Source organism: Panthera onca, chromosome D2, assembly GCF_046562875.1.
Source record: "Panthera onca isolate mPanOnc1 chromosome D2, mPanOnc1 haplotype 2, whole genome shotgun sequence".
NCBI lineage: Eukaryota > Metazoa > Chordata > Mammalia > Carnivora > Felidae > Panthera > Panthera onca.
Window position 1 is genome coordinate 74,741,218 of NC_138349.1, and position 16,331 is coordinate 74,757,548.

The following is a 16,331-nucleotide window of genomic DNA, read 5'->3' on the forward strand; positions in this document are numbered from 1 at the left end:
GCACCAATTCTTTGTTTTACAAACTTCTCCCACACTGTGGTTTTGTCTGTTCCACTTGCTTTATGGTATTGTTTGGTAAACAAAAATTCTTCATTTTAATACAAATTTATTGATCTTTTCTTTTATGGCTAAAAATACGTCTTGACCCCTAAGTCATAAAAACATTTTTCCATACAGGCCTATGCATTTTATCTGAAATTCTTGGAGCTGGATGTGTTTTGGAATACAGACTTTTTGGACATTGGAAAGGTACTGTGGAAAATACAATATATATTATTTATGTAACACTCTCAGCAGGAACTGGGAGAGCACCTATAGTCAATAACCAATATTCAAACATTACTATTTCTGCAGCCAAACATGTAATCACCTAAGTACATAAAGAGCCTATATAGGACTATAAAGAGCCTCATGTCACTAAGTCACATTTTCACCTAATGAGTTCCAAATACTTTGGTGTTTCAGAAGTGGGGGATTTTGTAATTAGCACAAAAGTTATGGCAGCCTCATACAGGAAGAATGTAATTATTTCAGAGTTTAGAGGAACTTACTGGTGGAGCTGTGGACCTGGAATTTGTGTGTGAAAATTTTTTACTACTGATTTAAATTATGATTTAGGCAGATTCATATTTCCCACTCTTGAATCAGCCAGCTGTGTTTTGCTTGAAATTGTGCATTTATCTAAATTTTATTTGCATTAAATTGTTTATAACATGTCCTAACTTTTTGGATGTCTATAGTTTTCATTACTGATACCGGTTAACATCCCTTCTTTTATTGTTCAATGCTTTCAGATATTTGTCAATTTTATTAGTCTTTTATTGTGTGAATATTACCATCATGGGCAATTTCAAACCACTAATTTGATGTTAGTGACCATGGAGCTGGGGAGAGGTGTGCACAATTTGCTCTCCTGAGTCAGTACCAACTGTCTCTAGCACACTACTTTTGTTTCCCGTTTCATTTATTCCTGCTCTTAAAATTATTTGTCCTTTACTTTAATTTTTTGTCCTTTTACTTTAAGTTTTCTCTCCTTTTTCTAACTCTTGAAAAGGGGTGTTTAGCTAAAAACCTTTTAGCCTTTTTCCTAATATACTTAAGGCTACAAATTTTCCTCTAAGTTCTGTTTTAGCCTCACTCCACAGGCATTGCTGTTGTATTTTATTGTTCAGCTCAAAATATTTTCTAATTACCATTGTGACTCTTTATTTAACTAGGTTTTATATGGACTTGTTACAGTTCTTTAAAAAATTTTTTTTTCATGTTTACTTATTTTTGAGGGAGAGAGAGAGTGCAAGTAGGGGAGGGGCAGAGAGAGAGGGAGACACAGAATCTGAAGAAGGCTCCAGGCTCTGAGCTGTCAGCATAGAGTCTGATGCAGGGCTGGAACTCACAAACCATGAGATCACGACCTGAGCCGAAGTCGGATGCTTAACCGACTGAGCCACCCAGGTGACCCTGGACTTGTTATAGCTCTTTATTGATTTCTAGCCTAATTGTGTCATGGTCAAGAAACACATACCAAATGATTTCAATCTTTAAAATTTGATGAGAGTTGCTTTACAGCTAAGTATGTGGTTGATTTGGGAGTCATGCCATGTTTACTTTGGGAAAAAATGTACATTCTGATTTTGGTTGTGTTCAGTGTATATTCATTAAGTCAAGTTTCTTAATCATGTTATTCAAATTTTCTGTATCCTTATTGACTTTTCTTTTACTTGTCTTGTCTTAAAAAATCACTGAGAAAGGCTTATTAAAATAACCTAATAGGACTTCATATTTTTTCTTCGTAATTCAGTCAAGTTTCACTTTTATATACTTATTATTAAGTACAAATAACCTTAAATTTTTTAAAAATTTAAATGTATTTTTTTTTTTCAACTCACACGTCATCCAAGACCCGTTCTTTTTTCTTTTCATCCTTTTTATGTTTCATCAGTCATACTTAGAAGGTATTATCTTTATATAAACTATCTTTGATAGACATAGCGTAAGAGAAATGAGTGGCTGCGGTACAGAAAAAGCGTCCCACTATCATCTGAGTCCATTAACTATTACAGAAATACTTCCCATATTGTAGCACATATGTTTGGTAGTACTTAGCTTCACATAGCTGCCCTGAAAATCTGCATATATTTAATTTGGAAAACATCACACACCTGCATCGAATGCAGAACTGTACATTGCTTATGAGTTTTGTAGGCACTTCAGAACAGGATTAGATGATGCAGGTGGAATATGTTAAGAGACCCAAACAAACAGCAGATGACTGACTGATCTTTATCCATAAACGTGCTTTTAAAGATTCCGCTCCGAGATATTAACTTGTTTGTTAGAAAAAGCATACTTTTGCAATATCTGGAGCAGCTCTTTTCATTCTGTTTTAAGATACCTTGGCGTTTGGGGAGTAAAAAGCCACAAGACTAAATCAATATCACAGATACTGATTTTCTCCATTCTCCTGACCAATTTGTGCTACCTTTCCACAAATTTTATATCCAAGTCCACAGATCCTATCTGTAAACTATAATCAGGCTCACATTTTAACTATCACATCTCAGTCGAACGACACTTTGCTTTCACATTCTTTCACTAGATGTCTCCAAATACCAACTAAAAAGACATTTTCTTTGCACAGAAGCAAGCCTCAAGGGTTCAAGGCAAGCTGGTGATGTTGAGAAATGTACCAGGATGAAATCTCAACCAGGGGGCTAGGAGCTCAAAGCCTAGGGTTCGCAGCTTGATGCACTTTTTTGCCAAGTCGTCTGGGTCGTGTCCCTTTCCCTCTCTACCCATCTCTCTTCCCCTCTTTCCTCTCCCCCACTTCCCCTCCCCATCTTTCTCTTTCTCTCTCTCTCTCTCTCTCTCTCTCTCCCCCTCTCTCTCTCTCCCTCCCTCCCTCCCTCTATCATCTCCATCTCTGTCTCTCTACGTATCTCTCTCTAGGAAGCGATGAGTCAGGCTTTTCATCTGTAACACTTTGTCTAGCTCTTATCCCTCAGGGGCAAATTTCCACCCCAAACTGCCTTCTCCCGCAGGGCTGGCGAGTCCAGCCTTCCAGGCGGCGCTGGAGGAAATATACATAGCCATTGATATTTACGAAAGGAGCACAGTTCCTCACAACTTTTAAAAGCTGATGGGTGGGGGGGGGGGGAGGCTTTACACACCAGTAAGGTTCAGGCCTCTCTGAGCGGTGACAGAGTCACACCCAGCCTCCACCTCCACACCCCCAGGCACCGCCTCCCACAACACCGGAGATCCGGAAGGAAGTAGCTGCAGTACGAGAGAGCGGAGCCGGAAGTCCCGCCTTCCTCGAACCCTGAACGGGATCCCGTAAGGGTCATTCCAAGCTGGAGGGCGGATTCACCGCGTGAGTTGCTTTCTTAGGGTGGGGTGTTGTAACGCCGCTCGAGCCCCAGCGGGCGAGGCGACCCTCCGGCGCCAGGACTCTGCACCGCGCATTCTTCCCCCAGTTTGTTGGGCTGCATGACCCCTGCCTCCCCCCACACCCCCGTCGGTGCCGAAGGGAACCTGGTTCTGGGCGGGTGAGAGGTCAGCACGTGGTTGGGTCCGGGCGGGCGAGCGAGCGTGGAACGAGGACGCGGCGGTCACCGACTCCGCGCTCCTCGCGCTCCTCTTCTGCAGGCCTGGGTAGCACACCTGGCCCTTGCGGGGTGATTTTGTCCCCGTGCACTTATTTGTGCAGAAGTTTGGTTCCATCGGCAACCTTGTAAACTAGGCACTGCTACCCCGTTTCACAGATGGGCAGCAGGTCCTAGAGGATAAATGATCTCCCCTAAGTGACAGCCCCGTGCCAGAGCCGTACTTCTAACTCGGGCTTCCCGAGACCAGGCTGTCACCCAGCAGTGGATGCGGTTCCATGGAGTAGGAGCTAAGCTTCAAAAGCAGGTGTTCTCATGGGATTGTTAATTTAGAACTGATTGATGTCAGTTGCATCATTAAAAAGAGGAGGTGGGAGGGAACTGCGGCGTTATCTGTGAATTGACCAGTTCCTCGTTAATGTCACATGTTATTTCGGCCGACAGCTGGAGCCCACTGGGAATGGCGGCCCCTTCTATGAAAGAAAGGCAGGCTTGCTGGGGAGCCCGGGATGAGTACTGGAAGTGTTTAGATGAGAACACAGAGGACGCTTCTCAGTGCAAGAAGTTAAGAAGCTCTTTTGAATCGAGTTGTCCCCAACAGTGGGTAAGGCACACTCGGATGCGTTTCTCTCCGCTGTTAAAATGCATAGAGCTTACAGGGTGAGTGGTCGATGACAAATGAAGCCCTGTCCGAGGCGTGTCACGTCTAGTTTCTGTGAGCAGCAGAGAGACCTCTGGTAATCCAGGTGTGTTTTGTGCACTTACATCAGGGAGGCATTTGGGAGATGTTACCTGACACTTTAAAGATCACTGAAAACAAACATACAGACAGTAACCAAAAATTGCGACCCACTACATGGGTAGGTTTCTCCAGAATCTTAAAGAGTCTTGAATCTTGGGCAAGGGTTGGCTAATTCATGGGCCTAGAGCTACTGTCGGAAATAAAGCATTCCCTGTCGCCCACCCCAAATCATAGGGCCATAAACCCAAAATGCTCTGAGAATGGTTTAGAAAATAGAAGAGGATGCCCTTATGATGGCTTCTGCCACCCTCCGCCCCAGATGCCTCCCCGACAGGCCTTTCCCTGCTCTGTACTGCCTGCCCTTCTGGGAGTGGGTGGAGAGGGGAACTAACATTGAGCTCAGCAAATGGTCCTAAGTGGTGGGCACTCCTGTATCCGCATCCTTTCAGATGGGCGGTTTGCAATGTGTCCAGAGGAGGCATCTGAAGCTTGGGGTATTGAAATAACTTACTCTATTCGTCCGTCAGTGGCAGAACTGCAGTTCGAAGTCAGGCCCCGCTGGCCCATGGCAGATTTGAACCTGAATTTGTCTGTGCTTTTTCACTCCCATCGTGCTGCTGTAGAGTGTGCTAGGTAGCGTGCGAACAGATCATCCTAGAGATGAGACGTGCTTTTAGGGTCTTTGCCACATTTTTAGATGAGGAGCGGGAGGCGTGCGGGAGACCAGGTGGAGGGTCGGGGCGGGGGGGTCCTACCGGAGGGCTGGGCAGGGAGTGAGGCAGTCCGAGAACCTGCTTTAGATGAGCTCCTGGTCAGATCAGCATCATGCCATGTACCTCATGGGATTCCCATGGAGAGTCGATGTCTAACTTGACACAGAAACAGAAACCTGATAAATGTGGGGCTTTGTGATCAGATTGCATCATGATTTAGGCAAAAAAAAAAAAAAAAAAAAAAATGTTATACCTCCCTGGTTTGCCCACTAGCCAGATGCACTGTGAACTCCCTGGTTTAACTAGCAGGTGGGAGTTTGGGCTGATCAAACCCGATTCCTGGAAGGCCCTGATCCCTTTGCTGCCTGTGCTGCCCCCTTCCCACCGGGCCCTCCGCCCCGCGGTCACAAGGGGTTGCTGAGAACAGGGCAGGACTAGCCCTCCCCCCACCCAGGCGGGTCACAGCTGGGGTGTTGGTTCCGTTCTCGCCCCACCCCCGCATTTTCTCAGGAGAATTTTGTCACTAGACCGGTCTTTTGACAAGTGTTGCCCTGATTTTCCACTCAGATTACGTCTTAATCATGTGGACGTTTGCTGAACAGCCGTGTCCCAGACCTCACCTCCGATTTGCTGAATGTCTGGAAATAGAACCCGAGCTTTTCAGACTGGCTGTGGTTCTACAGGTGATTCTGACAGTAACGACCCTTGGGAATCACGGTCTTAGCCCCTGGCAAAGTCGCACTACAGTCCTATTTTTATCCTTTCTCCATGGAAACCCACTGCTTTCTCTCCAACCCGGGGTTTGGCAGACCCTCTCCTTCCCCTACCTTCAGGGCACCTTCTGTTCTCTGCATCATAACGGGTTTTGTTTTGGTTTTTGGTTTTCGTTTGTTTTTACTGCCAGCCAGTTGCTTCTTCATTCTGTGTCCCTTCCATTCTGACCCTGGCTGAATGTTGCAGCCCGAGGGCCAGCCCTCTCCCCAGGTTCCTGTGTCCCGGTCACTCCTCTTATTTACTGAGGAAGGGCTCTGAGCATCTCAGATGTGTTCCTCCTAGCAGCTGTCACCTAGTTTTGCAGACAGGGACCCCGGGCACATTGAAAGGAAATCACCTGTAAGCGCGGAGCCTGGATTTGAGCCCAGGAGTCTGAGTCCAGACCCCACGCTTTCCCCTTCTCCACACGCTGCCGCTTGTGCTTGCCCCGCGACACCGAGATGCCTGAAAGTAGCCTGCACGAGCCTCCTGCTGTTCTTGAACCTCAGTCCTAAGTTTCCGGTCCGTTGAAACGCAAGAGCCCCTTCTCCCTGGGCGCCTTTAGGGTTCACTGCCCTAGTTCCCCCTGCGTGTGTAGCAGCCACGCCTTTTGGAACGCCTGCCTACGCGTGTTAAGGTGTGCCCGCTCTCCCGGGGCAGGCTGGTCTTAGTTGGTGCCCGATCTGCAGCTCCAGCTCCGGAGGCACCTGTCGAGCAGTCTAGTTAGATGTTCACAAGCACCAGCCTTGCCCTCTGCGTACACAGGACTGAACTCGTCCCCATCCTGTACCCAGCAGGCCTCTCCTCCCGTGCCCCTCACCTCGGTGATGGCCACCTGCATCGACACAGGCCCGGAGAGCAGGGCGTCAGCCTTCACTGCGGGGCGTACTGAAGGAGCATCCTCAGGATGGCAGCGGGACAACACAACGGCCCTGCTGTTTAAGGAACAGCAAGGAGGGAGTAGCGGAGGTCAGGGTTGGAGAGGTGACCGGAGGCCAGGGGCCGTGGCATTTACTCTGAGTGCTGCGAGAAGCCGTTGGAAAGCTTGGAGTTTGGCAGTGAGGCGGCATGAGGAAGGGAGAGGGAGCCAGTGACAAGGTGGCGAGTGGGTTATTGGCGTCTGGGTCTCACAGAGAAAGGGAAGAGCTGGTGGTTGGAGAGCAGGATGCTCAGAATTGGGACTGCGGAAAAGCTGGATTTATTGGGAAGGCCGAGGCCTACACTTTGGTCCTGGGAGGAAGGTTGGGGGACAAGGTCACGGATGAGGTCAAGGAGCCGGGAGGCCTGGGCCACGGAAGGACTGACCTCGCAGACGCTGCCCCCCCTCCCCCCCCAGCATTAGGACGGGAGTGTTGGTGGAGAGAATGAGCGTAGCCTGCAAAGCCAACCCCAATGCAGGAGGGTGGTGGGTAGTGCAGCAAAATATTGGAATTGACTTCTGCAGCCTTTGACCGTGGTGGCCACTTTCCTGGTTAAAACGGTCTGATTCTGCAGTGCGGTGCTCTTTCTCAGCCACCTCCCGCCTCACCGGAGCGCTCTGTGCAGGTATCAGCTGTTGCAGCCTTACCCCAGTAGCCAGAGTCTAGAAACGGAAAGATGTTTTCCGGAGCGGTGTGGGAGAAGGCAGGGGGGGTACGTGGGCAGGGAGGGGTCAGAAATGCAAGTATCGTTTGGGTCCATCCTGGGTGAGACATTTTTTTTATGAGCTTTATTTTTCATTCAGTCTCGTGAGTACTTGTGTGTCTGTTTTACACGGTAGGACCTAAGGCTTAGAAAGGTGAAGTGACTTGTCCAAGATCAGCTGAGGTCAAGTACGAAAAGGACCTTTGTTACCTAAGAAGCGTGGCAAACAGCTGAAATGCTGTCACCACAACGAATTACTCTTCCCTCTTGCTTTGTGGCTTTTAATGGCGCTCGTCAGCCTAACGTGTGTAACAGGCCCGTGTAAAGTCTCCTGTCGGTTCAGCGGAGGAAGGAGCAGGGATGAGATCCATCATTCTGGCATCATCCGAGAGACCCGATCCCATTATCAATTTCAGATACTGTCTTTTTCGTATAAACCTTTGATACGTTGTAGAAATTCCAGAGCGTTGGCGTTCGCACTGCTGTCCCCTATCTCATGTAGTGGCTTAGAGGATGCTAGCGTTTCGCGTACACGGTCCTTCTCGGTAACTGCTCGTTGGCTTACTGGCTTGGAGAGAGAGAGCGCGTGCGCCGTGTCGAGGATCCTGGACTGTGAACCGAGGAGGGGAAGGCCTGGGAAGAGAGCGGTTCAGGCAGAGGGTGGAGCACAGAGGCCTGGAAGTAGAGTGCGCAAGAAAGAAGCGCGTCTAGGAGCTGGAGGGGCTCTGTTGGGCCGGCATTTCCGGGACTGGTGGCACATTCAGGGAGGACAGAGACCAAGCCACGAATGGCCTTGTCTGTCTTGCTGAGGAGTTTGGAGGTGGACCTTTAAGCGCAGGGGTACCCGGAAAGACCTTGTAGCAAGGGATGGGACCAGCTGTGGGCTGGGGAGAGATCATGCCTGGCAGCAGCACGACAGACGGATCAAGGAGGGTCAAGAACCCAGTTCGGGAGCTGTTGGGACAATCCGAGCTAGAAGGGAGGGCCTGTGCTGTAGCGACGAGGAGGGGGCGGGATCGAAGTGTGGGGGTGTGTACGGGCGCATCCACTGAAGTGTTAGAGGACAGACGCGTTTGAAGCGGCGGCTGGGACCGAGGTGTTAGTAGGACGTCTACGTGCAATTGTCGGTTAAGTGGTCGGCAATGTGACATGTTACAAAGATCTGTTAACTTGCCTCAGATGTCCAGACCCTGTCCGCTTCTTCCTGTGAGATCTTTAATAAAGAACACCCCCCCCCCCAGCCACCAGGGGTGAATCTGTAGTCTGACAGATGTATTAACACATAACTGGGGAGGGAGGCCACATATCAGAGGAACTGTGGGCACCTCACCAACCGGAGGAAAGGAGTCCTCCCCAGGCATAGGGGCAGGACGGGATACAGGCAAAATTGAAATGAAACAGGGCTGCATCTAAACAGGTCATTGTCAGCTCCGGACTGAGAAGGGGACCAAGGGTCCTGTTTTCTTAAAGATGAACATCGTGTTCAGAAATCCCTTGAGATCCTGCCCCTGGGTTGGAAATGAAGGCTGCTGCTTTGTGTTAGATTGCTTTAGATCCTCCAGGCAAAGGTAAGAGGTTTCACTGTTATTGATAGAACCACTAACAGCAAATTTCTGATAGTCTCTGGTTGCAGAGGACAAGGTTTCTTGGTGAGGCAGAAAGCAGTAGTCCCTTAGCGGGGTCAGGACGTTCTGTGGCTGCGGTGTCCTGGGGAGAAATGGTCTGTGTCTCTCATTCCAGCTGGAGATAGGTTTACATTCTCAGTCTGATTTTCACTTAGGATTTAATTCTTAAATTATTTAGTGGAGCCTAAGGAGGGCTTTTATCAAAAGAACTAGTGTTGTTTATTCTGACAGTGAAGACGTGTAGTATTCTGCCTTTGCCTGGTCTGCAGAGCAGCTCAGATATAGACACGGAGAGTTTTGTGGTTGACCTTGATTTTCTGCTGGAATTTTACTGTTTCAGGATATGGGGCTTTAAGATACTTCAAATTCCCTAGGCAAGAGGAGGATGTAAATAAGAGGACGTCTTTGGATGGTAAAATTTCAATAAATTAGTTTATAAGTATAATTTTTAACCATGTGTTTCTGGATGAGATCACCTTGCTAAAAATATGGTTGGTGAACTACAAAATTTATTGAAACTACAGTTGATAAAAACTTGTACAATGTCTTTAAATCATGAGTGTTATGACCTATGAACTCTCTCAGCCTGCATGGCAAGATTCATACATCCAGGCACAGGGGCATTTTTCGAGAAGGTTCGTGGGTTCTTTGAAGTCTCAACAGGATCTATAACTCAAAAGGGGTCAGGGCTCACTGGTTTACATCCTCTTTGGAGACTCATATATCATATGCATGGATTCAAAATGATTCTAGAATGCAAATCACTTATACCACTTACTCAACTAAATCTGTGCATTTGTTTCTTCTAAACTGCAAAAGTTTCCCTTAACTTCACTTTTTTTCTCAACAGATAAAATATTTTGATAAAAGAAGAGACTACTTAAAGTTCAAAGAAAAATTTGAAGCAGGACAATTCCAGCCTTCAAAACCAACTGTGAAGTCCTAGGCTATTCCTGAACTTGTCAGAAGGGTTGAAACGATTCTCTCTCCAAGGCTCCGCTGACCGCGGCAATGATGGGACTCACCATCAGTACTTGTTCCACACGCAAATGGTCAAGTAACAGATTCCATCATTCACACTATGAAGAGTCGAAATGGTATGAAGTATGCTTAGTTTTAATGTAGTCAGAAATCTATATTTTAAGAAAAATTAAAGCCTATTATAAAAACCCATGTACTCTTGTTTGTTTTGGTTGGAGCATCAGTAGTAGGCAAATATGACAGATACAAATACAGACCTTGGAGATGGCGCACGTTCGGTTCCAGACCATTCGATAAGGCAAAGAGCACAACTAAGCAAGTCAGACGAATGATTGCTCAGGGTACATAAAAGTTACGTTTACACTATACTGAAGTCTCAAGTGTACAAGAGCATTATGTCTAAAAAAACAATGCACGTACTTTAAAAAAGATAACCATCATTTGAGCTTTCAGTGGGCTGTACTTTTTTTTTCCCTGCTGGTGGAGGGGCTGGTCTTAATGCGGACGGCTGATCAGGGTGGTGGCATTCTCTTAAAAGTAATGAAGTTTGCCCCGGGGTGACTCTTCCTTTTACAAGCGATTTCCCGTAATATCTTAATGCTGTTTGATAGCATCTTACACACAGTACCGCTTCTTCCACGTTGGGTGTCCATCCTCTCAAGCCCCTTTATCAACTAAGTTTCTGTAATATTCTATTGCTGTTTGTTAGCATTTCAAGAAACTTGACAGCATCTTCACCACGGGTGGATTCTGCCTCACGAAGCCACTTGGCTCGTCCGTAAGAAGCACCTGCTTCTTCTATCAAGTTTTAACATGAGATTGCAGCCGTTCATTCAGTCCCGCCTTCCGGCTCCGCTTCTGATTTTCGTTCTCTCGCTGTTTCCACATCTGCAGCAACGCCCTCCCCTGAAGTCCCGAACCCCTCACAGTCATCCGGGAGGGCTGGAGTCAACTTCTTCTAAACTCCGTTAATGATGTTCACCTCTTCCCATGAGTCATGAATATTCTTCATGGCATCTAGAGGGGTGAGTCCTCTTCCAGGTGTGCTTTGCCCAAATCTGTCAGAGGGGGTTCACTACTTCCGGCAGCTCTAGTGTATTTCTTAATAAGATTTGGGATCCAGCAGAATGGATGCTGTGTTAGCAGGCATGAAAACCACAATCTGAGTGCATCTCCAGAGCTCACAGGTGACCCGGTGTATTGCCAATTAGTAATATTGTGGTTTTGAGTAGGTTTAAAACCTGCAGTAAAACTATGTTGTAGACAGACGTGTTGTCATCCAGGCTCTGTTCCATTTATACAGCACAGGCCTTTATTTTATTATTATTATTTTTTTACTTTATTTGATTTTAGAGAGTGGGGGAGAGGGAGAGAGAGAATCCCAAGCAGGCTCCAGGCTCAGCACAGAGGCTGATCCCATAACCCTGGGACCATGACCTGAGCTGAAATCAAAAGTCAGACGCTCAACCGACTGAGCCACCCAGGCGCCCCAGCACAGGCTTTTAGTTAAAGGCACCAACTGCGTTAGCCCCTAACAAGACAAGCAGCCTGTGCTTTGAAGCCAGGCACTGATTCCTGCTCCCTAGCTAGAGAAATCGTAGATGGCCTCTTCTTCCAATAGAAGTTAGGCAGTTCTGCCTACACTGACAATCTGTCGTTGGGTGTAGCCGCCCGCCTTCACTGATGATCTTGGTAGGTCTGGATAACTTGCTACCTCACTTTATACTTTGAGGTTATAGAGATGGCTTCTCTCCTTCAACCGCATGAACCAGCCTCTGCGCGCTTCAAACTTTTCCTTTGCAGCTTCCTCACCTCTCTTGGCCTTCATAATACGGAAGAATTAGGGCCTTGTTCTGCATTAGGCTTCAGTTTTAGGGAACATCGTAGCTGGTTTGATCTTCTTTGCACACCACTCAGATTTCCTCCGTATCAGCGGTAAGGCCGTTTCGCTTTCTTATCCATGTGTTCACTGGAGCAGCACTTTTTAACTTCCTTCAAGGGTTCCTCTTTGCAGTCACAACTTGGCTGTTTGGCAAAAGAGACCCAGCTTTTGGCCTGTCTTGCTTGGCTTTGGACATGTCTTCCTCACCAGGCCCAATCATTTCTGATTTAAGGTGAGATGTAGGATTCTTCCTTTCGCTGGGAGACACTGTAGGGTTATTAACTGGCCTAATTTCAGTGTTGTTCATTCGTTCTTAATAGCCAGTCAGTGGAACAGTCAAAGCTGTGTGTGTTCTAAGTTTGCCACCTTCTATGGACACCCTCATGGTGCCCCAGAACAATTACAATAGTAGCGCCAAAGATCACGGATCACCGTAACAAATATAATAATGGAAACGTTTGAAATACTATGAGAATTACTAAAATGTGACACAGAGACATGGAATCAATGGTGTTGGCAACGTGACATCAATAGACTTGCTCAACAGAGTTGCCATAAACCTCCGATGTCTAAAAAAAATGCAGTACCTGAAAAGTGCAATAGAACGAAGTATACCTCTATAGTTCAGATAGTGAAGAAAGTCGGCTGGTGTGTGTCCTGGGAATAAGCATTTTAATATAGGCACAAAAAAAATGAAGACTGGAAGAAAAAAGTCGAACTTAAAACATAGAGGTAAAATAACAAAGACCATCTATTAAAAAAAACCCTACAGCTAATATCATACTTAATGTAGGAAGATAATACATGCTTCTTCCCTAAAATCAGCCGTAGGGTAAGGAAGTCCCTTCTCATGTCTGTTCAACATTGTGCTGGATTCCTAGCTGCTTCAAAGACAAAAAAGAAAGAGAAAGCATACAAATTGGGAAGGAAGAAATGAAACCGGCTCTACGAACCTAAGACACAACTGACAAATGTGGTAAGTTCACCGTCTTACGTGGGCATGCTTAACTGCTCCCCAAGACAATTTCAATAGTGATGGCGAAGATCACGGATTGCAGATCACCGTAATAAATATTATGAGAAAGTCTGAAATATTACAAGAATTACGAAAACGTGACAGACACAAAGTGAACCAGAGCAGTGGAAATACGATGCCTAAAGTCCTGCTGAACACAAACTTCAGTTTGTGGCAATGATGGTGTCTCTGTAGAAAGTCTCAAAGCACTGACCAAAAAGCTCCTAGAACCGAGCGAATCTTAGACGGCAAGAAACAAGGTCAGTATACGCAAGAAAATCCTATTCCTGTAGACCAACAATGAATAATTGGAAGTTAAAATAAAAAACACCATTTATAGTAGCACTAAAAAAATTAAAATACTTGACATAAATCTGCGTATAGGACTGTATCTGAGAACTACAAAGCCCAAACTATTTGAAGTCAGAGAAGATCTAATTAGATATACTGTAGTCAAGATTTAGAAAACTCGTCTTAATTTTCTCAATACTCTTAAATCCTCCCAATTTGTTCAACACAACCCTAATCAAAATCCCAAGCTTTTTTTGTGTAATTATTGACAAAAGCTGATACTAAAATTCGCATGGAAAGGCAAAGGACCTAAGATAGCCAAAGTAATTTTGAGAAGAACAAAAAGTTGGATGATTCATGTTACGTGATTTCAAGGCTTATTATAAAGGTACGGTAATCAAAACTGGTATTGGCAAAGGACTCCCACTGAGCTCAGTGGAACAGAAGAGTCCAGAAAGACACCCACACAAATAAAGTGAACTGAATTTGAGCAAAGGTACAAGGCAGTTCAGTGGAGAAAGAAGAATTTCAACATGCGGTGCTGGAGAATGTCCTCCCACACACAACAAAGCGAACCTTGACACCACACATCTTACTAAAAACAAACTCACAATGGATCATAGACCTAAATGTAAGATACAAAACTACAGAATTCCTAGAAGCAAATACAGAGGAATTCTGCATTTTCATTTTTATGTAATGACATCACAAGCACAATCTGGAAAAGGACAAAAGTTTTGTAAAAGCTGAAACTGTATAAAAACTAAAAATGCTGTGTGCAAGATACTATTAAGAAAACGAAAAGATAAAATTACAGACTGGGGAAAAAAATATCTACAAATCACATAAAAAATTTGTACACAGAATAAAGAAGTTTTCCAACTCTTGACAAAAATAAATCACCCACCCAAGCTTTAAAAAATGGGCAGATTATGTGAATATTGTTGCGTATCTACTCATAGTGTTGACTATAACATTAGGAAAAGAAGCTCCATGTTAGTAGAGTAATGCAAATTAAAATGAGCATGATCTCTCACACCTATTAGAATGGCTTAAAATTAAAAAGCTGATGGTACCAAGTACAGATGACATGACTGAACAGAAACTCGTATTCACTGCTGAGGGGAATGCAAAACCCCTCTGGAAAAGTTTGGAATTTCTTATAAAGTTAAGCATCTGCTTACCTTATGATCCAAGAATCACACTCCTAGGCAGTTCACCAAATGAACTGAAAACAAAACCTATGTTTATAGCAGCTTCACTTATAATTGCCCAAAACTGGAAACAACCCAGATTCCTACAACAGAGGAGCAGAAAGTTCTACCACTCAGCCATAAGAAGGACTGAACTTCTGAGTCTCACAGCAACAGGCACGAACCTTCCATGCATTTTTCTATGGGTAAAAAGCCAGACCCAAAAGGCTACGTGTTATATGCTTCCATTTACAGGATTCTGGGAAAGGTTAAAATTAGCACAAACAGATGAGTGGTTGGGAATGGGGAAAAGGGTCTTCTCTGGCCCTGTGGTGGGGGATTCGTGAGTATGCACTCGTCAAAGCCCAAAGAACTGTACACACTAAAAAGTGACTCTGTATGCACATTAAAATCAGCCAGGATTTTGGAGGGATTCCAGTTTGGAAGGTAGATAATGACAAATGAGTCTACTCGTATTAGAAACATGCCATATACTCACTGGAAGGGATGGCTAAGAGAGGAGCTGACCCAAGTGACTTTGAAAAATGGTGATCTGACTGGATCCTGTAAGGCTCAAGACAAAAAGAACTTACAGAAATTGCGAAATTTCACAGGTTCCGGGTTAGCGACTCTCAAAGTACAATAATGAGAAGCATATGTAAGTCAGAAAAAGCAGTTAAAAATAAGCTGTGTCAGAATTAACCTTGTAGAGCTGGACTGGGTGTCCAAGAGCTCTAAGAATTCATGTTTACATTCAGACGTAGATGTTATTTCTGTGCACATGTGTTGCAAACGCCTAGATTCCTTAGTTCCAGCTGCCGGCAGGGCCTGCAGGGATACTCGGGCAGCAACGGGCACATCTGGAACCAGTGGTCCTTGGAGAAATGTCTGATTCTAGAACCAGGGTGGAGAAATAAAAGAGCCTGGAGCACTGTGTACTGCCAGAGAGGAAGGTTTAAGAAAAGAAAAAAGAATGGAAGAATGGGAACAGGGCAAAAGGACAGGAGCCAGCCATCCACGCTGATCTAAACAAATGACTGCATAAGAAGGGACTAGTCTTCCTTATAGCAGAATCCCAGGTCATGGATGTAGAAGAAGTGAGGGAGACGGACTCTCGCCGTGAGAACACGGCAGGCAGTACCCACTGACAAGTACTAAAATGAGTGGGCAACACACTCAGGAGCCACCTATCAGCATAGCCTCCCAGGTATCTCTCCCACAGTATTAATTACCATGGTCGTTTTAATAGGTGCCCCCAGCAGAGGTTGAAGCTTATCTTCTACCCTTGAGCGTAGACTAGGCTTAGTGACCCCACTTCTAACAAAGAGACCACGGGAAGCAAAAAACAGCAACTTCACTGAGGAGAACACGGCAAACGTTGCCTTCAACAAATGACCAAGGTGACGGTCGTGCTGCGATGTGAGGACGAGGGCACGTCATCCCTGCGGTGTCCTTCCTGAAACCCCAGACGCCTCAGTCCATGAGAAGACGCTAGACAAACCCAAATTATGAGACATTTACAAAATACCTGACCAGTACTCCTCAAAAGTGTCAAGGTCAGGAAAGACAAGGAAAGATGGAGACCCCATCACAGATCACAAGACACTAAGGAGACTTGAAACCCTAAAGCGATGTAGCGTCCTGGAGTGGCTCCTGGGACAGAAAAGAGACGTCAGTGGGCAAGTAACAAATCTGAATATAGGTCAGATTTGTAGTCTGCAGTTAGTGAACGGCACCGTTATCAAAGTTAATTTCCTAGTTTGGATAAATGTCCACAGTTGGAGAAGATTCTACTACAGGCATCTGGGTGAAGGGCATATGGAAACTGTGTACTTTCTTTGTAACTTTTCTGCAAAACAAAAATTATTTTAATAAACCCACAGAAGGAAACATATATACTGGTAACAGATT

At 45.5% G+C, this 16,331-nt stretch overlaps 1 protein-coding gene across 2 annotated transcripts; it reads left to right on the forward strand.

Moving 5' to 3' along the window:
• The first annotated feature begins 3,243 nt into the window (after positions 1 to 3,243).
• COA6 (cytochrome c oxidase assembly factor 6) lies at positions 3,244 to 10,231 on the forward strand. Of its 2 annotated transcripts, none has more exons than XM_060642844.3 (3): positions 3,244 to 3,370; positions 4,047 to 4,206; positions 9,909 to 10,231. In XM_060642844.3, exons 2-3 carry the CDS (start codon positions 4,063 to 4,065, stop codon positions 10,002 to 10,004), a joined length of 240 nt encoding a protein of 79 aa, XP_060498827.1. In that variant the 5' UTR covers positions 3,244 to 3,370; positions 4,047 to 4,062; the 3' UTR covers positions 10,005 to 10,231. The 2 variants fall into 2 exon arrangements, with proteins under 2 accessions (XP_060498827.1, XP_060498825.1); XM_060642842.3 differs by lacking the exon at positions 3,244 to 3,370 and adding an exon at positions 3,377 to 3,545.
• The last annotated feature ends 6,100 nt before the right edge of the window (positions 10,232 to 16,331 follow it).

Bases quoted from the DNA above. Each gene is read 5' to 3' on its own strand.
- COA6 (XM_060642842.3), top strand. From the start codon at position 3,487: ATGACCCCTGCCTCCCCCCACACCCCCGTCGGTGCCGAAGGGAACCTG. The intron at 3,546-4,046 runs GTGAGAGGTCAG...TTCGGCCGACAG, and splicing joins GGGAACCTGGTTCTGGGCGG to CTGGAGCCCACTGGGAATGG. The intron at 4,207-9,908 runs GTAAGGCACACT...TTTTCTCAACAG, and splicing joins CGAGTTGTCCCCAACAGTGG to ATAAAATATTTTGATAAAAG.